The sequence below is a fragment of the Colletotrichum destructivum genome, chromosome 5 (genome assembly GCF_034447905.1).
Source record: "Colletotrichum destructivum chromosome 5, complete sequence".
NCBI classification, from domain to species: Eukaryota; Fungi; Ascomycota; class Sordariomycetes; order Glomerellales; family Glomerellaceae; genus Colletotrichum; species Colletotrichum destructivum.
This window is the reverse complement of record NC_085900.1, coordinates 3,243,455-3,264,896: the sequence shown is the minus strand read 5'-3', so window position 1 is coordinate 3,264,896 and position 21,442 is coordinate 3,243,455. Positions and strand designations below refer to the sequence as shown.

The window sequence follows — 21,442 nt, the reverse complement described above, 5'->3', positions numbered from 1 at the left end:
CAAGCTGGGACGGGCACTAGCCACAGCCCGAACAGGGGCCCCTATCTCGTTTTGCACACTACCTACCTTACCTACCCACCTACGGATCCCTTACCTAGGTACGCTATCTCCTTCTTGCGTTCGGCGTGCGTGCCGTGCGTCTGCTCCACCGTGGTAGTCATTGGCGCGTGCGTGCTGCAGCTTGCAGTAGCAAAATTCGTGTGCATACGGATGGGTCAACGGCCAACAGAACGTAGGCCGGGTCTGTTGAACTGATGAACGAAACGAAGGGTGACTTGGGTGAGGAAACGGCTAAAATGAGGCAGAGGAGAGAAGAGATAGTGGTGGGGGTTGGACAAAGTTGGAGAGATAGAGGCCACAGCGGGAGAATGAAAGGACCCAAAACCAAACAGAACAAAACATCAAAGGGAGCAAAGAAGATTGTCGCATTGCGGCATCACACACCGGATACTACGTGGAGCCCTCACTGGCTGGGAGGTCCTGTTTTGGGAGACAACAGCGTCACTGATTCTTTCCAGACGGGGGGACTGAGGACTAGGAGGTCATGTTTTGCTCTCTCCTGGGTACCAAAGTCCTCGGTCTGCTGGTCTGGCCCGGCCTGGCGTTGGCACGGACGGCCCCCCCTCGGTGGGCTCTGCGGTGCTCCTTTCTTTCTGATCTTCATTTGCATCACCCAGCACTCCCGCTCCTGCAGCCACTCCCACTCGCGCACACAGAGCAAGTACCACCACCACACACAAAGTCCTTTTTATTTTTCTCTCCCCTTCCCTTTTTCCCTTGCTTTCCACGCACAGCCTGCTGCTACCCAATCCGCCCCCCACACAAACACACCACACACACCCTCCTCACCTCTCAGGTTTCGTGTCTCCTCTTTGCCTGAGCTTCCCAGACCTGAACATCATCGTCACAAAATCCAAACACCTGGCCTTCTCTCGTCCTACAACCTTTTCCGCCTTTATATCTCAAGAACTGCCCACATCTCTAGCTTCTGCCAGAGCTACTCGCTACCTCCTACTTGACGCAAACAAGCAAAACACCTACCTCAACCCCACGCAAGCTTCGATTTCTTGAAACGCCCGTAGCTTTCCCACGAAGTCCCGCCATCACACGACATCTCTTCCCCGACCGCCACCCTTTCTCCTTTCCTCCAAACACAACACCAACATACACACACACACACATACACACACACACATCTTCGTTGCCATCTCTCGCAATGTCTGACTTCCCGGACGCGCCCACCTCCGCTCCATCGGCCAACGGCAGCACCTACATCCAGGCAACCAAGGAGAGTAAGGTACGTCGTCGCTGCCCCTTCCGTAGATGCCGCGACTTCCGCGTCCCAGATCTCGCTCCCCTCGGGAACATCGTTGCTAACCTGTGCCGACAGTGCTTCGACCTCTTCTGATCCTCACTTTCAGCGATGTACACAATCTAACAGTCCTTTTCCAGACGCTGCCGCTGCCTACCAGCAGGTTTCAAACGGTATGGTTTTATTCATATTCTTGCCCACTCTCCTATGTCGTCTAAGTAGCGCATCACCATATACTGACCGTCCTCGTTCCGTCCAGGCCCCGTCGCCCAGAGTGTCAAGGACCAGTCCGCAAAGACTTCCGACGAGCTCGGTAACCTTGCTGCCGCTCGCAGAACGCCCTCCAACCCTGCTGCCACCGGCCAGCCCCTGACTCACTACCATTCTTTCTTCTTCGAGCTTATCTCGTGGAACAACCCTCGTACGTGTTGACCCGTTATCTCCTCTCTGATTCTCGACCCCCACTGACACCCAGCTACAGGTGCTTCGGCAATTGCCTACAGCTCCATCGTCACCCTCATCTTCGCCGCCCGTTATCTCGATGTCCTGCGATACAGCCTGAAGCTCACCTGGATGGTGCTCGGCACCACTGTCCTTGCCGAGCTCGCCGGCAAGCTTGTCCTCAACAACGGCCTCGCTTCCCAGCTTCGCCCCAGACGCTACTACGTCATCCCTAGAGAGACGCTCGATGCCGCCATAGGAGACGTTCACGAGCTCATCAACTTCTTTGTGATTGAGGCTCAGCGCATCGTCTTTGCTGAGAACGTTGGTGCTTCTGCTGCTGTAAGTTGCTCGCGTGATGGTCTCCACAATTATTGACATCATCCCGACTGACACAATCGCTCATCGCAGGCCTTCATCGGTGCCTTCATCGCCTACTACCTCGTCAAGATCGTTCCCTTCTGGGGCCTTTCTCTCATCGCCACCACTGCTCTTTTCATGGTTCCCCTCCTGTACACCTCCAACCAGGAGCTTATCGACGCCCAGCTCAACCGCGCCGGCGAGCTGATTGGCCAGCAGACAAGCCAGTTCCGCAGTGTCGCCAGCAAGCACACTGCCGAGGCCACCAACATCACCAAGCAGTACATGGGCGACTACACCGCCAAGGCTCAGCAGTTGCTCGGCCGCCGTTCCGCTTCTCCTGAGGCTGCCCGCGCCCCGGCCCCCCAAACCCAGACTCCTGCCGATATCCGCCCCTCTGTTGAGGAGGATGACTTTCCTGCTCCTCCCAAGGCCGACTTCCAGTCCGAGCCGGTTGTCCCGGCCGCCGAGGAGAAGACCCCTATGGTTGCCTCCTAAAGGTTTCGTTCGATTGGTTTTCTGAGCGTACACAGGCGAGTAAGACATACAACTGTATATCGCTCGCTTGACGACGACAACGGAACGACTCATGACGAACACGAACAAGATCACACACACCACCTTTCTCTCTACGACTTTACTGGCGTGGTCTGGTTTGCGGGTTGGTTCTGGCAAGGAGTTTAGTTGCACATAGTCAGCAACGAAAAGGATAATATCAGAAACTGTCTCCAAGCGGAGGCAAGGGACATGGAACGAATTATCGTGTACGCATGTAGTGTATTGGCTTTTGCTTTTTACTTCTCTCTTCATGGCACACACGGCTTTGGCGAAAGGGGGATCATCAGATTGTCTAGGGGACGCAGAGTAACGAGTTATTTCCACACCAAACCGTGTACACCCCTTGTGCGTGAGATATCAACCCACTCCCGAGTAAACTCATGAACCCAACGTGACTTACTAATTCAGTGAGGCGCTGCGGTGCGTCTCAAACGTGACACGACAAACCCTTGTAGCTCCCTCCGTATGCTTGAGGGGCTCGCTCGTTTGCCGATCTAACTCGCCCGGTCGAGAGGCGGATCATGGTGCTGTGTGCCTGCTGCCTGCTCCCTGTCCATCGAGGTCAAACGGATTACACGCACGACACAAACTGCATTGTGAGAATTGACAGATCACCAGGAACAACATACAAGCCACAGGAAGCAAAGCATTGAGGGATTGATACGTGTATCCATGGTCAACGGACGCCTTCTTTCCTCGCCCTTCATTTCACACCACATAGGCATATCAGTCAGCCACAAGCCATCGAAGCCCACCCCAGACGGAGCAAGAAGAATAACAAATAATTTCCGCAGAGCAAGTGCAAAATGATAAAAAAAGGAAAGCGGCGAGAGTCGGTAGTGTCTGCCCTTTCATGGAACCACCCGCTATGATAAAACCCCTCCCTGCCTTCGCAATTGCCATCCCATATACACACAACGCATTAGGCGCGCTCACTAGTGACTCAGTACATTGGCCGTTTTCAATATTTTCCCTCAATCACTCTCATCCATGTCGAATGGATCCTCGCTCTCTGGCTCGTCAACAGCCATCTCACTGTCGTCGTCGTCGATGACATAGGTGGGCTTGGCCTTCGCCTTGGCCGCAGCCGCTCGTCCAGGCCTGCTTCTTGCAGCCGGGCGAGGCGGTGACTCGGGCTCCTCCATCTCGACATCGTCGTCCTCGTCATCGCTCAGGATACGCTTGGTCGCCTTCTTGGCGGCGTATGCCTTGGCTGCGGGAGACAGTGCGGGTTGCTTGGGGGCAGCCTTCGCCTTGGGCTTTGGCTTGGGTGCCGCTTCAGCGTCTTTGGGCTTGTTCTTCGTTCCCGCAGGACGGCCACGAGCCTTCTTGGCAGGTGCTGCAGCCGCGGGTGCTCCCTTGGACTCCTTTGACGTTGATGCTTTAGAGAGCTTGGCAGCCGGGGCACCGTCGTCGCTCAGAAAGCTGTCGATGTCGTCGCCTTTTGTGAAAGTCTTGTGCGGAGATGATCGAGCAAGCATCTCGTAGTTGGTGTCATCGACGCTATCGTCATCAAAGTTTCTCGACGCTTTGGTCTTCATCTTGGGCAGAGTAGAGTCGCGTCTGTCAGGTCGGTTCATGGCGAACAAACTAAGTCGGCCCTTCTCCGTCTCCGCCTTTGGCGCGCCGATGCCTCGGACCAGAGCGCCAATGTCGCCAATCTGACTGTCGTTTATGTCTGACTCGGACTCGTCATCCAGAATATACTTGGACTTCTTGGACGCAGCAGCTCGTTGGCCCCTGCCGTTAGCTGAGGGCTTCGTGGGTGCAGGCTCAGGGGAATCGCTCTTCTCCTCAACGCTCTGGAAGTGGTCATCAGACAGCTCAGAAGATTCGTCGATGACGAACTTCTTCGCTGAAGCAGCCCGCTGCGTACGAGAAGTGCTATCCTTGGTTGCAGTTTCAACCGCCGCAGGCTTCACAACAGCTTTGGGGGCGGGCTTAGTCACGGGCTTCTCCCCAGAACTCTTCTTGCCTTCCAGGTTCTTAAAGTCATCGTCACTGTCCAACTCCTCAGCCCGCGGTGAAGGCTTCTTGGCCGCCACAGGTTTCTGACTCTGTGAGGAGTTGTCCTCGGTCGCTGACTCCACGGGGACAGAAGTGCTCTTCTTGCCTAGGGCGGCGAAGTCCTCGTCGTCGTCGTCGGACTCGCTCAATGTGTAGATAGGCTTTTTCTTGGTTGCCGCCGCTCTCGGGCGGGTCTCGCTGGGAGCAGCCGGCTTAGCAGTGCCTTTGCGACCAAGGGCAGCAAAGTCGTCGTCTGAGAAAGCGTCGGACTCGGCCTCTTCTTTCTTGGGCCTGACCTTTGATTTCTCAAACATGGCGACAAATCTTTCAGCTGCCTTCTCTGCTACCTTTGGAGCAGCCTTAGCCTTGGCGCCGGCACGCTTCTTCTCTACAGGCGCATAGTCATCGTCATCCTTCTTAGCCTTGCGGCCTTTGCCAGCACCAATCTTCTTTGACACACGTCTGCCGAGTCTGCGGATGTTGGTCTGAATTTCGGCGTCCAGGGCCATCTGGTTCTCCCACTCGGCCACGAATTCATCGAGATCTTGGGTCCATAGATCCTTCTCACTCAATGCGAGAAGGGCGTCGTGTTCGGCCTTCTTGTTATCGATCTGCCTCTGCAGTCTTTCAAGACGCTCGTAAGTCAGAGACCAAATGGGCATCTAGTCAACAAGGTTAGTATATAGATGGATGACACTTCAAGTAAAGGGGCACCAACGGAAAGGAGGTAGTCGTAGCCGTTAGTCTGCTCGTCATTATCCTCCTCGTCCTCGTCGTTACCCTCCATGTCCTCGTCGGTGGACTTTTTCTTGGCATTCTTGTCCTTGTTCTTAGGGAAAGCCTCGTATTTGCGTTTAGCAAGCTCTTCAACGAGAACCTGCTTCTTCTTCTTGGCCACAATGAGCTTGCCATCGATGATCTCTCTGATGAAGCGAGCTTGCTCAGAGAGTTTTCTGTAGTCCGAGTGGTATACGCCAAGCCAGTGCTTCTTGCGCTGTGCGTACATGTCCAAGCGGTAGTTGTAAAACTCTTCCAGGATTTCCTCGACCTTCTCGTACTTGCGGATCTGGCCACGAGTGTCAAAGGCGACCAAGTTTGAAGTGGCAACCTGCTTGGAGAGTTTAAACCGCTCCATGAGACCATCGGCTAGGACGTCTTTGGAGTGCTTGTCATCCATCTGAATAACAAAGTGGACGTTCTTGTGGTCATTGAACTCCTTGTAGTCCTTGATCCAGACTGGGCCCTTGACGCCACTAATGACCTCCTCAAGTTTGGCCTTAAAATCGTCTGTCCACATGCGAATGGGAAGTTCGGTAACGATGACTTCACCGGTTCTCTCGTCGAGCTCGCAGATACCATTGAACTTGTAGCGATCCTTCTCGGACTGCTCAGGGGTGCCCTTCCAACCGCGGAACCAGGGCATCATGGGCTGAAACGCAGCATCCTCGGGGGTCGACTCGTCGAGGCGGCCCATGCGTCTCTTAAGGTTATTGACGATGTCGATCGGGTGATAGTTGGGGATGGAAGTGCTCCAACCAGTACCAATACCATCGGCACCGTTGCAGAGAATCATGGGAATGATTGGCGCGTAGACCTTGGGCTCGATTCTCTTTCCGTCCTCGTACTGAGGCTCTAGGTTGGGCTCGTCGAGGGCAGAAAAGATCTTTCTCGCGAAAGGAGACAGTCTTGTGTGAATGTAACGAGGACTGGCGGCATCCGAACCACCGGCAAGACGAGAACCGAAGTTTCCGGAGGGCTCCAGGCAGTTGATGTTGTTGGAGCCCACAAAGTTCTGCGCAAGACCGATGATGGTCTGCTGAAGAGAGGCTTCACCGTGGTGGTAGGACGTCTGCTCGGAGATGTAACCAGCCAATTCAACGACCTTCTGATCCTTGACAAGATTTCTCTTGAAACAGGCGTACATGACCTTGCGCTGACCAGGTTTCAATCCGTCGACGACGGAAGGGATGGATCGCATGTTGTCAGCCATGGAGAAGAGGATGAGCTCCCTGTTGACAAAGTCCGTGTAGGTGATGGACTTGGTCGAGTGGTCGAGAAATGTACCGGGCACAAAGTTGCCAAGCCACTCCTTTCTGGCGTCCGCCTTCTTCTTGGAGAAAGCCAGGTCGAAGAGCTCGACCTCTTCCGGCTTCATCGTGTCAAACTCCTTGAGATGGTCATCCAGGTTGGTGAAATAGACTTGGGCATCTTCGTTCGAACTGGTACCCAGACCCTTGAAGTACTTGTAGTGCCACCTGGACAGCTCGCTCTTGTGGAGTTCCTTCCACTCCTCGTACTGAGGCTGAGTGAAGAACGACTTAAGGCGAGCCGGCTTCTTCGGGTTGGGCCCTTGCCAGACCTTCACGATGGGAGTGATGAACTCGCGGAAAAAGTCGGGTATTTGCAGCAAGGATGGGTATTGAACTTGCAGGAAGTTGATGAGAAGACCCTTGATGTGAGAACCGTCGTGATCCTGATCGGCCATGATCATCAAATGACCATACCGCAGACTCTTCGTATCGGTGTATGTCTGCTTGTGCTTCAGACCAAGGAACTGCTTGATGTTCTGGATTTCCTGGTTTTTTGTGATCTGGTCGATTGAAGCGTCACGGACGTTCAGCATCTTACCACGAAGGGGGAAGACTCCGATGCGATCGGGATCGAGAATGGCACGGCCGGCAACAGCCAAACTCTTGGCAGAGTCACCTTCGGTGAGAATGAGAGTACATTCGTGGCCGTGGCGGGTACCGGCCAAGTTAGCATCAACTAGTTTCGAGTTGCTGATGCGAGATCGCTTGTTGCCGTCGCTCTTGGCCATCATCTTGTCAGCCTTCTTCTCGGCGAAGTCGATGATGTTCTGGATGGCGTCTGATTTGGCGATCTTCTTCAGGAATTCCTCAGTCAAAGAGCACTTGCTTCCAAACTGGCTGACCTTGGTGGTCATCTGCTCCTTGGTTTGGGAAGTGAAGGCGGGATTGTTGACAAGACAGTTCACAAAGATGAAAATGTGGTTCCGAATATGGTTCTGCTTGAGGGCGTGGCCCTTCTTCTTCTTGTCAAGGGTCTTGAGCAGCGAGCCTGTGATTTGGTCGGCAATATAGTTGACGTGTGTTCCACCGGATGTGGTAGCAATGGAGTTGACAAACGACACTTGCTGGAACGAGCCGTCCGACACTGTGAAGGCAATCTCCCATCTGGGGTGAGCGTCGGTCTTGTCAACCTCGACTACAACCTTGGGCTCGACGCCCTCCTCGGCACCGCGTTCCTTCGCGATAGCCTTAGCGTACATCTCACAGTACCCCTTGAAGGCAAGCTTGATGTGGGTGCCGTTCATGTGCACCTTGATGCCGCGTACAGTGCCAGCCATATCGTAGACGCGACGGTAGATCAAAGCTTCAAGATCATCATCTATGCCGGTCATGCTGAACCGTTTGAAGTCAGGCTTGAAGGTGACCCTGACAAAGTCGCTAGTCTTGCTGCTGGTGATCTTCGCCTTGCCGCACTTGCTCATGTTGTCGGTCCAGACTTGCTTGTATCTCTTGCCGTTGTTGGAGTCTTGGCATTCAAGGGTGAACTGCTCGCTGAAGACGTTGCAAAGCTTTGCACCATAACCGTTACGACCACCGACGGTCTTCTTCTCGTCGTCATCGTAGTTAGAACCAGTGAGGAGGTGGCCAAAAATCATCTCGGGAATGTAAATCTTCTCTTTGCCGTGGATCTCGACCGGGATACCTTTACCGTTGTTCTCAACGGTAATCTCTCCCGCCTCACGGTCGACGGAGATCTTCATATAGGTCATGGTTGCATCTCGCTGCTTGTTGTCGGCGGCGTTGACGAGAATTTCGTCAAAGATCTTGTACAGACCGGGGACGAACGTGACCTTGCGGTACTCCATGAGCTTCGTCTCCTTGTTGAAAACCCACATGGGCTGCTCGGTCGGCTCGACCGATCCAATGTAGGTATCGGGACGCTTGATGATGTGTTCAAGCTGGGTGAGTTTCTGGTAGGTATCGGTGGCCGTCTTCTTGGACTTGGGTCCCGAAGCGGGCTCGTCGTCGTTGTCGATCATCATACTGTCATTCTCAATTTCCGCGAGAGGGTTCCCGCTGAACTTTTTGGCAGCCGGGGCTTTCTTGAGTTTCTTCGCGCTAGGGGGCGTGTTGGAGAACGTTGAGGCACCATCCTCGTCATCGGACTCGGGCTTTGCCCGCTTCTTCGGCACAGCCTTTGTCTTCAGCGTGGTTTGCGTCAGTTTCTTCGCCGGCGCCTTCTTGACGGCGGCGGCGGCCTTGGCCTTGGGCTTCTGCGACGGATCAGTATTTGGTCGAGTGTTGGTCTGCGGAATCGCCAGCCTCTGCGCGACTGCGCCTTGCTTTGGCAGTGGTTTGGGGGGTGGCAGCATAGACATGGTGAAGGGCAAGATATGTTTAAGATCATGGAACAAGGCACAGCGAGGTTTGTCCGAGGGGATATGGGTTGAATAGACTGCGCAAGTGTGATTGAGGGGAGTGAGGGTTATGTGCTAGCTCCGAGGTCGAAGGCAGTCAGTCGTTTCGGGCGGATTTGCGACGAGACAAGCCTTTCGAGATCGAGGGTACGAGGGTGAATAGTCGTGCGCAGGCTGGTCAGGCACCATCCACCTTCGGAAGGAGGGAGCGACCGGAGCTCTTCCTCCCGTTGTGGCGAGAATGAAGGGTGCGACTGAAGGAAGTGACGAGACCCCACCAAAGGACAGGAATTTCCATTGACCGGGGAGTGAGGAAGCAAACTTACCACAGGCGCAAAGTCGGACTCCTCTCCCAAACTAAACACGGATTCGACATCGGAATCCATCTTGTACACAGTTTTGCGCTCCCCGAGGCGCAGGGAGGACCGCGAGTATAGGCGGATAACAGTGGTGGCCGATACACTCGATAGTGGTGTCGGAAATCGAGTGGAAAAAGAAATGGATGCAAGTAGAGGATTCGCTCCGAAACGGCTGTGCAGGCGCGCAATCGGCACGAACGATCGTGTGAAAAAAGAGATGGTGAAGGGGAACGAGTGTGCCAGCTCGATCAAGGTCTTTTACATTGAAAGGAGGATTGTGAAGGTCGCGTCGGGCGGTGCGCGTGTAAACGCTTGGTGTGGTTGGGGGAGAAGATGTTTTGTTGTTGGTAGCAACCCGTGGGATGTTGATGTTTGGCCCTGGGGTAAACAAAATGACAAGAGACACACACTCTTTGGCCTTCCCTGACTGGACCGCGTTTGGGCCCCTTTGTTTACTGCCTCAGGCCCTGTCACCCGCGCCCGGCGTGGCGCCAGCAGCAGCAGCCAGGGTCTTGATTCTAAAAGGCGGGGTGGGGAAGAGCCATGTCAGTCTGTCCCGTCATCCAATCAAGGCGCCACGCTGTCACCAAAATTCCGCAGCAAACCAAACGGGCGGGAGATGCCAGACCCATAACCTTAAGCACCTCGACGTATGGTCAAAACATTGCTTCACCTGTCAAAGCCGACAAGCAAGCAGGCACTGCAAGGCGATGCATCCGAGAGCACCGATACTCGGCGATATTACCACTGACTGAACAATTGATACAACTGATGTCTCCAAAGTGCCAGTGAATTACTTGAGGTCTACAACGTCTTCACACCATTTGGTATCTTTTCGTCTCGCCTAACAGGGAAATATACCTACTCTATCAATGCTTCCTAGTACCAACCACAAAACGCCTTGCTGCGCCCACCCGCCTCACACACCGCTTCCGCTCTCATGGTAGATCTTCAAACAACCCGCCTCGTCTTGCCCGTCTCGACCTCATAAACCCAACCGCTCAGCGCTACGCCATCAGGCACCAGCTTGGAGGCCTTGATGAAGTTAATGTCCCTCTCGACGGCCTCCTCCAGCGCGGGGAAGGGGAGGAAGTCGGGGATCCGGTTTTTGGCCTCCAACGAGGCGTCGGCACTGCATTGTAGAAGCACGTCAGCGAACCATCTCACAAGTGCCCAGTTCGCACGTGTGCTACTGACCCCAAGTTTTTCTCGACGATGCCGTACGCGTCCTCGTTCTTGAAAGTCAGCATGCCGCAGCCGGTGTGCTTGACCAGGACGATCTCGTGCGTGCCGAGGAGCTGCTGCGAGATGACGATACTGCGGAGTCCGTCAATGGCCGAAGCGCCGGCCTGTAATTCCCGGTAAGCGACACTACACCCTTCACGCAAGCAAGGCATCTTGTTCTCCCTACATTGCGAATGACATGCGCATCGCCCAACTCGATGCCAAACGCCCGTGCCGGGTCAATTCTGGCATCCATGCAAGTGAGGACAAGATACTTCTTCGCGGGCGGCAGGGCCAGGTGTCCCTTGTCGAAGCTAGACGAGTAGTTTTCCGAGGCGGCCTCGACGTTTTTCTGGATATCGGACATGATAAGCAAGATGTTCCAATCGGACTGATTGAAGAAAGATGAGAAGAGGTGTAAGGTATGTATATATATATATATATCACAGGCTAGGGAGGTAATGATGAGAACCACAGAATGCCCGACAATCAGAAATGGGAGATCCCTGGCTAGTTACCCCCAGCCCCTCCCACCCAAACTGATACATAGGGCCGCATGCGCAGCACTTGAAGCTCTGAGGAATTCTGTTGTACCTGATTGTGGATGTATTGCGTGCTTCGGGCTTTGTGTGCGAAGTGCAACGTTCAACCAACGAGCTTCGCCGTCTCCGCACTCCCAAGCACGGTGTAGTCCCGGCTGGGAAAGGTGAGGCAGCGCCGCCCGTTCAACTTCAAGGTGGGGTTAATGGTGTCACTGATCAGCGTTGTTGATAAGCTGTCGATGGGTTGAGCCAAGTCTTGGCCAAGACCTCCTTGCGTCGTCTTCCCTAAAAGGTCGTCAAATGCAATCATATGCGAGTTTTTAAAGCATCAGCGGATTCGCATTATCCCGGACAGCCGACGCCGAGCTGCTCAGAAAGCCCCACAGAGTTCGTTTAGTAGTTCACCCCGTCGCCGTCACGTTGAAACACTGTGTGACCCCGGTAGGTTCTTCTTACGAGCATCAGGAAGAAACCATTAGTTTGTTGATTTCCAAGCCCCGTCTTCGCCAGGACGGACTTAAGAAAAACGCTATGAGTCGCCTCATTCCTGCCGCTCTGTCTAGAGCAAACCCCTTTTCAAACGCCGTCGGAGCAAGAACATCATCTGCCTGCCTAGGCCGCAAGCTGCTTGTAGAAAAAGACCTCATCCTTAAGCTGTCGCGGAACGGCGGGACTGATGCCGTAGTTGGGGATTCTGCCTACCTCGACATACCCGAACTTTCTGTAAATATCTTCCGCCGGGCTGCCAGCTTCGGTGTCAAGCATCTAGTTCGTTTCTTGTCAGCAACACCTTGCACGCGCGCGCGCAAACACACATATGCGAGGGGATGTTCAGCTCTCACCAGTAGTGTTCGTCCTCGTCGAACAGCTTCCCCCTCCAGTGCACTCATCAAGGTCCTGGCACCGCCTCGCTGACGAAACTTGGGGCTGATGAGTAGCTTCTCGACAAAGCCACGGAACGGACCAGTCTCCGAGTAGGGCATCCACAGCATGACGACGCCCATGAGCTCGGTTCCCTTGGGCTTAGTCCCCGGCTCGGATTCGTTGAGAAGGATCAGCATTATCCGGGTTCCAGCAGTCACCTCTGCTATGCAGTCTTTCCACCAGCCCAGCAGCTTTTCATGGGACAGAGGCGGTAAGAAGGTCGCAAGGGTTCGGTCTGAGCTGATGCACGCAGCATGCAGTGCTGCGAGGTAAGGGATCAGATGATTGTGATCGGCTGGAGAGAAAATGTATGGCGTTCCTGAGCTTGAGGACATTGTAGCGATCTTTTCCTTTACGTCCTTGGTTCCCCACCTAGATGCACCAGCTGGTGTAAAAAGGAGACGTGATGAGGAGGCTGCGGTGAACTAGTCCTGTGGCCTGGAAGTTGCACAACAGGCCTAGATCGACCACGCAGGAACAGAATGAGGTCGCGCTGTAGCCCCCAGTGGGATGGATGTTGGACCTTTGTCTCGTAGGTGCTCGAGATTATGAGGGGCTGTAGGGAGTTCAGATATGACAATTCCACACATATAGCAAAATTGCCTCTCAAGTGAGCGGCGGCGTCTGTACTGAGCCAGCAGCTGTAGGTCGAGACGCTTGATGGTGTAGTTCAATGGAGGGAGGAGAAATTTGACAAAAGCTAACGTCGAGAATGAGCAGGTGAAATAAACCAACGTTGCGGCAGCTGAGATTGTGAATGGGGGAGGAGACGTCGCGTACGAGTCAATTGAGGTAAAGAACACTCACAGATAGTCTCAGAAGGAGAAAGGAGTGTGCAGGTCTCGAAAGATGGGCTTGACGGACGTTGCGAGCTTGGAGGGTGAGTGCGTAGCGAGCGTCTCAGTTGCAGAGGGAATTTCGATGGAGTCGTCCGGGACCGAGGGGGGGAAACAGCGTGCGTGACAGCCTGGAGAACTGGAGAAGCTCTTTTGGATCGTTTGATTGTCTTTAAGGCTGATTTAGCGCCGTTCCGCCGTGGGACTGGCCTAAGCAAGCCTGTGGCGCTGCGAGGGAATTCCCGGCGCAAGGGGTGTCCCTCCTCCGTCTGTGGGCATAGCAGGATTTGATGGGCAGTAACAGCCACCACGTAAGGCACTTGCAGCATGCCGCCGCTGGAAGTCGGCCCTACTACACGCCTGGTTGACGGTTGGTAGCTTGCGACGGACAGGGGCATACACTGCAGGGGATGATGATGTTTTGCATATCAGCAACTAGCCGCGTCTCCGTCTTCGCCTTCTGTTAATCCGTTAACTTCTAACAAGCTACTCGACTTCCCGACAAGATACCTCAGGTACTTGGCAGACGTGAGGCGCCTGAGCTGCCTTAGCACATCCTCATCCTGGAAACCAACTCTAAACCCTAGATTTGACACCTCTTGCAAATGGGTCCGATGGACGACATGCTAAAGGTAGCAAAGTCCACGTTCCATATGCTTGCTATTGGCATTGATGTACTACTACAGGTAATGCTGGTGGTGTTCGCTTTTTGCTGTCTTCCCACTCTGGAGGTCCCTCCGTTGCCCCGTTAATTGATAGTGCTCCCCGCTCTACCTGGAACCAAACCACTTGGGTACCCATTCAAAGTCTACAGTCCTGTCCACTGCAAACCCTTGAAACCTAATTCCCCCCAGGCCTCTGAACGTTTGATAGGCTCTCACGGCTCGGGTTAGGTACGACACTGCCATCACAGTCCACTTGCGGGAGCCCGAACACACGGGCCACTCATCTGGCCTAGGTCGTGTCGCCTCCAGCTCCCTCACCGCATCTGGCAGCAGCCAGCTCAGCTGAATATGGAGTGTCTCCTGGGTGAGGGAAAAGTACCTCTGCATTCACATGCATTACCCCTCTGACGACGCTTTTTGGACCCTGTTTCATCGCAGCCTTTACCTGACCTAAGCTCCGCGGTTCCCCTCCTCCTCCAAAGCTTGCGTCAACGACACTCCATCGTCGTGGGCTCTCACACTCACACTCACACAGCCACGCGCCTCTCGCATCCTTTGTGCCGCCGTCTCCTTTCCGCCCTCTCTCGGATTCTCTCATTTAAAAACTCATTCCATCCAGTCCAGCAGCGGCTCCCCGGCCACCATGGATCAGATCTTCCGCAAGGTGGAGCGGGGCATCGATGCCCTCTTTGGTGATGAGCGTCACGCCCACACCCACATGGGCCACCAGTGTCACGAGCACCATCCCGCCGACCATGCCGAGAACCGATACCAGTCCTTCGCCCCCCAGACTACCGGCAACGCCAAGTGGTATGTCGACGGGTGCTCCTACTTCTGGGCCGTCTCGGAGGCGATTGAGCGTAAGCACATTCGGTGTTACCTCTCCACTTGACTACCTCTGACCGTGTGTGCGTGCAGAGGCACGCGAAAGCATCTACATCCTGGATTGGTGGCTGAGTCCGGAGCTCTATCTGCGCCGTCCGCCCTCCCAGAACGAGCGCTACCGTATTGACAACCTACTCAAGGCCGCCGCCGAGAGGGGTGTCAAGGTAAACGTTATTGTCTACAAGGAGGTCGAGGCCGCCCTGACACGTAAGTCTTGCTCGTCTCCGGGCCCCCTTTTATAGGTGAAGCTGACGAGCCACCGGTCATAGTCAAGTCTTCTGTGAGTCGAGCCCAATGAAATGGATGATGTGCCCTCCTAGTGCCCCCGAGTCATACTGACTTCATCATCAAGCACACAAGGACCTACCTGGAAAGCCTTCATCCCAACATCGGCGTGTTTCGGCACCCTGACCATGTCCCGACGGGTTACGATTTCCAGGCTGAGCTCCGCCAGAACTTCTCCAACATGAACCTCAACACCTTCTCATTGTCCAAGGCTTCCGGAGATGCTATCAAGGCCATCTACGGCACTGCTTCTGACGGTGTCACCCTGTTCTGGGCCCACCACGAGAAGCTTTGTCTGATTGACGGAAAGATCGCCTTTATGGGAGGTTTGGATATGTGTAAGTCACGATCTCGGACATTTCGTGAGATGCTCTAACAGGACAACAGGTTTCGGCAGATGGGACACCAACAGTGAGTCGGCATCGTCCCTCGATGCCTGACTACCTCTCGTTGTTAACTGAGAGACAGGTCACCCTATTGCCGACGCCCACCCCGGCAACTTGGACGCCGTCATCTTCCCCGGTCAAGACTACAACAACGCTCGTGTCTACGACTTTGCCGACGTCGACAACTGGGAGCAGAACAAACGTACTTTGCCCCCCCCTGACATTCACGATTGTCATTAATGCTGATTGTTCCCCAGTTGACCGCACCAAGAGCTCCAGAATGGGCTGGTCCGACGTCAGTCTCTGCTTGAATGGACCCATCGTCCAACACTTGGCAGATCACTTTGTCGACCGATGGTCTGTCCCGGCATCCCGTGTTTAGTCCCCATAAACACAGTTAACTGACCATAGACAGGAACTTCATCTATGGCGAGAAGTACGGCAAGAAGAACCCCGGCAAGTATCAGGCTTTGGGAGGTGCCAATGGTAACTCTGAGGCCGGGAGAATCGCCGAGAACCAAACAGAGAGCAGCGGCTTTTTCGGCGGCGGCGGCGGCGGTGGTGGTCATCTGTTCGGCGACCTTTCCGAACGCATCAACCGCGGCGTGAGCCGGCTGATGGTCAGCGACGACCATGACGACGGGAGGCTCTCCAGAGTTGACCACGGCGACCGCGCCGCCAACATTCAACTTACTCGAAGGTAACGAAACTTGCACCTTTCAAGGAAGAGAGGTTGAGAAGGAGAGGGAATGTCTGCTGATGTGGATGTTACAGCTGTACAAAGTGGTCTTCCGGCCACGCCACCGAGCACTCCATCGCCAACGCCTACATCGAAGCCATCACCAAGGCTCGCCACTTTGTCTACATGGAGAATCAAGCAAGTTTTCATACTCATATCCTCCATGTACCCCCTTGAACCAGCATCCCATGTTAACCGAAACTGCAGTTCTTCATCACGGCCACCAGCAAGGAGCAACACCCCGTCACCAACAAGATCGGCCGTGCCATGGTGGACCGCATCATCCGCGCCGATCGCGACGGTGAAGACTTTAAAATCATCGTCGCCATGCCCGCGGTCCCCGCCTTCGCCGGCGATCTCAAGGCCGACGACGCCCTTGGCACGCGCGCCATCATGGAGTTCCAGTACAATTCCATCTCCCGTGGCGGATATTCCATCCTCGAGACGCTCCGCTCCGAGGGTGGCATCGAGGACCCGGGCCGCTACATCCGCTTCTACAATCTCCGCAACTACGACCGCATCAACACCTCCTCCACCATGGCTGCCGCCGAGCAGCGCTCTGGCGTCCGCTACGAGGACGCCCGCCGCGAGCACGACGACGTCGTCGGCGCGGGCTACGGCGACCGTGGTGAGGGCACGGGCGCCCGGTGGGGCGAGCGCAACTCTCAGTACGAGCGCTACCAGGAGGCCGCCTCCCGCGTCTCGGACCAGACCTGGGATTCCGTGTCGGCGTGCTACATGGACTCAGGGCCGGACCTGCACAGCGTCCCCTGGCACGGCGAGCCCGAGGCCGAGATGGACGCCTTCGTCAGCGAGGAGCTCTACATTCACTCCAAGCTCCTCATTGCCGACGACAGCCTTGTCATCTGCGGCTCCGCTAACCTTAACGACCGATCGCAGCTGGGCTCGCACGACTCTGAGATCGCCGTCATCATCGAGGACCCCACCCCGGTCGAGTCCGAGATGGCGGGCCGCCCATTCACGGCCTCTAAGTTCGCCACCTCGCTCCGCCGCCAGATCTTCCGCAAGCACCTCGGCCTCCTCCCCGACCAGCCCTGCGATCGGCCCAACGACAACTGGACGTCGGTCGACCGGGGTCCCAACACCTACGACTGGAATTCGCCCGCCGACCGCCTCGTGCGGGACCCCATGTCGCGCGGCTTCTGGGACCTGTGGGAGCGCACGGCGCGCACAAACACCGAGGTCTTCTCCAAGGTCTTCCACAACGTGCCCAACGACCACGTCCGCACCTGGAAGGACTACGATGAGTTCTTCAGCAAGCACTTCATTATCCCGGGAGCCAAGGAGCAGGGTAACACGAGCGGCAAAGTCGAGTACGGCCATGTCGTCCGCGAAGAGTTCCCCGGCGGCGTGGGTGAGGTCAAGGACTGGCTCAACCGCGTGCGCGGCAACCTCGTCGAGATGCCCCTCGACTTCCTCGTCGATGTCGATGACATTGCCAAGGAGGGACTGTCTCTCAACAGCTTCACGGATGAAATTTACACGTAGACGTATAAGGGATATAAATAAGCTGGGCGGGAGGGGGAGAAACATCAAGTGAGAATACGTCTCAGTGAAGACTTTTGGACTAGAGCAGGATAAGAGAAACAAGGCAAGCTCCGTTTTTGCGTCGCCCAGGTAGGATCTGGCTTTTCTGGTTTCGGATCGAGCATCTCTTTTGCCTTGTATCAGCAATCAAAGGAAATAAATCGTCATTTCAGGCCCTAGCTCGTAAAATATAGATTCCCGTCGCACACTGTGACTTTCCTCTCTCCGCTTGTCAACGTCGCAAATGACGGACCGGGAAGTCTCGACCAAATGAACAATGAACAATGTATAATCTGTCAAATGGCATGTGAAGGAGACCATCGCATATCCTCCACTACAGCCAAGAACAAAAAAAGTATTATACAGATAGCCAGGCCTCTCTGGACCACTCGGCCGATTCCACACCAAGGAGAGAAAGAAAAACTGAAGAACCCGAGAGAAGGAAACATGGGAGGGAAAATACGTCCCTCGTCAACTCCGTGAGTAGTCACCCCAATGCTTTAGGTTTGTTTTTTCCCCATCGACTTCCCGTAGACGAAAGACACACACGCAAACACAAACGTTTTGACATCAAGTCCCCAAATATCGTAGCCTCATTCACTGGCTTTCCATTAGTCCAATTTGCGTAGATGATGATGCGCAGGACGATTCTGCTCTTCCATCCTCTTCAACACCTGCCCATGCATGCCGGATTTCTAGTCCACCTTGCCGTTGCCATTGGGGCCCAACAGACCCTCCTTCATCAGTTCCTTGTTGCCCCAGGACTCCTCCAAGCGGAAGTGTCCACCACGGCCCCGGCGAGCGCGGCTGCGAAACCATGAGAAGGCACCAAATGCCAGGCCGACGATGCAGCCCAAGGTCAGGTAGGGGTGCTCGACGAAGGTTACGCGCATGTCGAAGAAGATCTTCTCGAAGCTCGAGATGGTGAGCTTGGGCTTGATCTTGGGCGGCGAGGTGACGACCTTGTTAATGGTCTCCAAAATCGAGGTCCGGGACAGAAGGATGTTGTTACCAGTGATGGTCGTATCCCAGTATCGGCGGTTCTATAGATGGGGTTAGTATTGCAAACCAAAACACGCCTTCACGGGATGGACTTACATCTTCGTCGTTGATGATAACACGATCTCCATCCTTGGTGTCAATGCCGTATGTGGTGCGAATCCACCTCTGCCAGAAGACGCTATCGACCCAGGCAAAGGCAACCTGCTTCCTGTCTGACTTGTCCATATTGATGCGAGTGGCCTTGGCTGCGCGCAGAGCGCGTTGGTCGCCGCGGTCTTCAGCCTCATCAATGCGGAGTTGTTTGGCATCCCGCAGTTCTTGTCGTTCATGCTGGAAGAGGGTGATTTGCTTGTCCATCCACTCGTTGGCGGCACTCTTCAATTCGCGCTTGGCTCTGAGGAAGCCTTCTTGGTCCTCCCTGTTGATGATACCGAGAACGACGATCTTGCCGTCCATGATGTCTCGCGCGTTGGAGGCGGTCATCTCGGGAATGATGGGCAGCCAGACCGATTTCATCCAGTTCAAAACTTGGTGAACATCGCGCATCTCCTTGGGCGTAAGCGGCTGGTAATACGTGGGGCGACCCTCCCTGGACACGAGCAAGCGAGGCCAAGTCGTGATCTTGTAACGAGCGTAGAGAACGGGGTCCTTCGTCTTGACAAGTTTCGCCTTGCCGATGAGACTGAGGGGGATACGCTCGAGAGCCATGAAGTCCTCACTGGTGGTAGCGTGGTCGTAGAAATATATGAAGATGACCTCTTCCTTCTCCTCAAGGGCTGCCAGCGACTCGGCGTCCACATCCTGAACCCCCTCACTAATGTCGATCGCCTTCTCGGCGTAATGGACGAAGTCGCCGAGGCCTCTCAAACCTTCGTATTCGACCCGCTCACCGCCCTTGAAGAAGAGGATGGTAGGGTAGCCGCGGAGGCGGACATCCTTACAAAGTCTGGTCTCCACGTCGCAGTTCACTTCGCCGACATTCAGCCGACCCTTCATCTCCTTGGCTAGTTGCTGCCAGTTAGGTGCCATGGCCTGGCAGTGGTGACACCACGGCGCGTAAAACTTGACGAACCAGGGCTCCTGGGTCATGGTCACCAAGGATTGGAACTTCTCGGCGGTAAGAGGCATAGAGATGCCGTCCTTGTTGGGAGTAACGGTAGGCTTCTTCACCACGGACTTGGTAGGAGTAGCAACAGCCTTCTCGGTGGTACTGGCTTTTGCGTCGGCCTTTTCGGCATTAGTACCGGTCTTCGCCTCAGTCTTCGCATCGGTCTTATCGACAGGCTTCGTATCACCCTTCGCAGGGGGGGCTTTCGGGGGGGCTTTGGTCTCTTCTTTGGGCGGCGTCTTCGCGTCAGTCTTCGCATCGGCCTTAGCATCGTTCTTGGCATCCTTTGGGGCGTCGGCCTTGTCGTCCGCTGGCTTCTTGGAGTCGTCGGACTTGCCGGGTGCCTTGTCGGGGGAGTACTTGTCGCCCTCCTCGGGTAGCTCGATGTTGCGGGGCCTGGTTCCGGGCTTGGCCGCTTCCAGCTGCTTCTCGATGATGGGGCTGAGTTGGTCGATTTCCTTGACGCCCTTGATCAACTCGGCCAGCTCGCCATTCTTGTAGAGAATGGTAGTTGGATACGATGCGACATTGTGGGATGCGCAGAGATCGTAGTAGGCCACGCAGTTCACCGTGGCGAAGCGGAAATCGTAAAAGTCGGTAAACGATTTGTCTTCCTTGGACTCAGGCTTGGAGGTGTAGTAGAACTCGTACAGGGTCTGGTATATCGGCGCATAATCTATGCAATGCGGGCAGTAAGGGCTGCATCATTATCAGCAACAGCGCGTGGAAGGAAGGAAGCAGGGAGATGTACCTGTAGTGCTTGACAAGCATGAACTGATGGGCCTTCACCTCCTTGTCGTAGGTGTCCGGTGTCAACTCGAGCATCGGCGGCACCTTCATGGAGTTGAAGAAGGTGTTTGCTTGGTCATCCTTCTCGTCTGCTACTGCTGCTGCTTGCGCCCCGGAAAGTAGGGTCGAGCCCAGCAAAAGGAACATAGGCGATAACCTCATTGTGATGATGAGGCTGCACCTCGTAGGCGCAGTGACTGGTGAGGAGAGGATAGTGGAGGTCGCCAAACAGATCAGTAGTGACAGGTGGGCGCAGTCGATTGAAGGGGCGCTACGAAGAGCAATCGTCAAGCCGCAATCAGAGGTGCAGCGTCAGATAGGGTGTGGATCGCGGCAAGTTCGTCAAGGGGTTGCGAAAGGGTTTGAGGTGGGTAAAACCTATTAGATCGCCGGAGACATGGAGGGTAAGAAGAGTCGAGAAAGAAGCTACTGTTCCTTTCCTTCGTTTGTGTCAAAGCCCCCCGAAATCGTCCAGCGGCGTCGAAAGAGGGAGAAAAAAGGATGGCGATAGTACTTTTGCAAAGGGGGAAAGCCAAGCATAAAGGGACCAACGAAGTGAGCGCGGCAGGACTGGTAGGCAAGCATGCAGGCAGGCAGGCAGGCAAAAAAGGACAGTCAAAGGTCAGGAGAAAGGTGTGTCAGGATTCTGTAGCATGGTCAAGGGTCAGTCAGGTCCAGCCGTTGGCGCAGTTTAGCTGGCAGGACAAGGAAGGCTTGGATGCCTGAAGAATGAGGCAAACACTGATGCCGCGCGAGCCCGGTTCGTAACAGTACCTGCTGGCACGCCTATGGGAAGCGGAGCACGTGTGGGAGGATGCGGGAGCATGGCGTGCCAGCTGCCCGCCTGTTCTTTCAGATGCCCCACTCGTCCCTCCATCCCACCACTCAAAGCTCGGCAAACTTCAATCTTACAATCTAGCGCCACCCAAATGATCTAGCGAGATAAGAATAGTAAGAGTCGCCAATCACTTATCCATCTCAGATCGTCAACCCCCGATAACACAAGAAACTCAGAAAACCCGAAG

General features: G+C 54.9%; 6 protein-coding genes across 6 annotated transcripts; 2 read left to right on the top strand and 4 right to left on the bottom strand.

The window, feature by feature from the left end:
* Nucleotides 1–703: 703 nt before the first annotated feature.
* On the top strand, nucleotides 704–3,109 carry CDEST_08530 (uncharacterized protein). The gene is made up of 5 exons (XM_062924689.1): nucleotides 704–1,292; nucleotides 1,453–1,485; nucleotides 1,572–1,733; nucleotides 1,794–2,095; nucleotides 2,165–3,109. Exons 1-5 carry the CDS (start codon nucleotides 1,217–1,219, stop codon nucleotides 2,609–2,611), a joined length of 1,020 nt encoding a protein of 339 aa, XP_062780740.1. The 5' UTR covers nucleotides 704–1,216; the 3' UTR covers nucleotides 2,612–3,109.
* Nucleotides 3,110–3,343: 234 nt separating this feature from the next.
* CDEST_08529 (Putative ribosomal protein uS5 domain 2-type superfamily) lies at nucleotides 3,344–9,850 on the bottom strand. Its single transcript, XM_062924688.1, has 3 exons — nucleotides 9,452–9,850; nucleotides 5,397–8,981; nucleotides 3,344–5,340 (listed from the first exon to the last, which is right to left on the bottom strand). The coding sequence occupies exons 1-3, from the start codon at nucleotides 9,509–9,511 to the stop codon at nucleotides 3,646–3,648; spliced, it is 5,340 nt and encodes a 1,779-aa protein (XP_062780739.1). The 5' UTR covers nucleotides 9,512–9,850; the 3' UTR covers nucleotides 3,344–3,645.
* A 445-nt stretch (nucleotides 9,851–10,295) lies between these two features.
* On the bottom strand, nucleotides 10,296–11,125 carry CDEST_08528 (Putative carbonic anhydrase). Its single transcript, XM_062924687.1, has 3 exons — nucleotides 10,896–11,125; nucleotides 10,682–10,833; nucleotides 10,296–10,616 (listed from the first exon to the last, which is right to left on the bottom strand). The coding sequence occupies exons 1-3, from the start codon at nucleotides 11,073–11,075 to the stop codon at nucleotides 10,436–10,438; spliced, it is 513 nt and encodes a 170-aa protein (XP_062780738.1). The 5' UTR covers nucleotides 11,076–11,125; the 3' UTR covers nucleotides 10,296–10,435.
* A 509-nt stretch (nucleotides 11,126–11,634) lies between these two features.
* Nucleotides 11,635–13,198, bottom strand: CDEST_08527 (Putative GNAT domain, acyl-CoA N-acyltransferase). The gene is made up of 3 exons (XM_062924686.1): nucleotides 12,982–13,198; nucleotides 12,093–12,874; nucleotides 11,635–12,015 (listed from the first exon to the last, which is right to left on the bottom strand). The coding sequence occupies exons 2-3, from the start codon at nucleotides 12,507–12,509 to the stop codon at nucleotides 11,863–11,865; spliced, it is 570 nt and encodes a 189-aa protein (XP_062780737.1). The 5' UTR covers nucleotides 12,510–12,874; nucleotides 12,982–13,198; the 3' UTR covers nucleotides 11,635–11,862.
* A 1,120-nt stretch (nucleotides 13,199–14,318) lies between these two features.
* Nucleotides 14,319–17,479, top strand: CDEST_08526 (Putative phospholipase D/Transphosphatidylase; the record flags this gene model as incomplete). The annotated part of the gene is made up of 10 exons (XM_062924685.1): nucleotides 14,319–14,535; nucleotides 14,594–14,767; nucleotides 14,830–14,840; nucleotides 14,913–15,183; nucleotides 15,233–15,256; nucleotides 15,314–15,433; nucleotides 15,489–15,588; nucleotides 15,647–15,931; nucleotides 16,006–16,108; nucleotides 16,178–17,479. 10 exons carry the CDS (start codon nucleotides 14,319–14,321, stop codon nucleotides 17,477–17,479), a joined length of 2,607 nt encoding a protein of 868 aa, XP_062780736.1.
* Nucleotides 17,480–17,705: 226 nt separating this feature from the next.
* CDEST_08525 (Putative Thioredoxin domain-containing protein) lies at nucleotides 17,706–20,961 on the bottom strand. The gene is made up of 3 exons (XM_062924684.1): nucleotides 20,380–20,961; nucleotides 18,617–20,327; nucleotides 17,706–18,561 (listed from the first exon to the last, which is right to left on the bottom strand). The coding sequence occupies exons 1-3, from the start codon at nucleotides 20,577–20,579 to the stop codon at nucleotides 18,214–18,216; spliced, it is 2,259 nt and encodes a 752-aa protein (XP_062780735.1). The 5' UTR covers nucleotides 20,580–20,961; the 3' UTR covers nucleotides 17,706–18,213.
* Nucleotides 20,962–21,442: the final 481 nt, after the last annotated feature.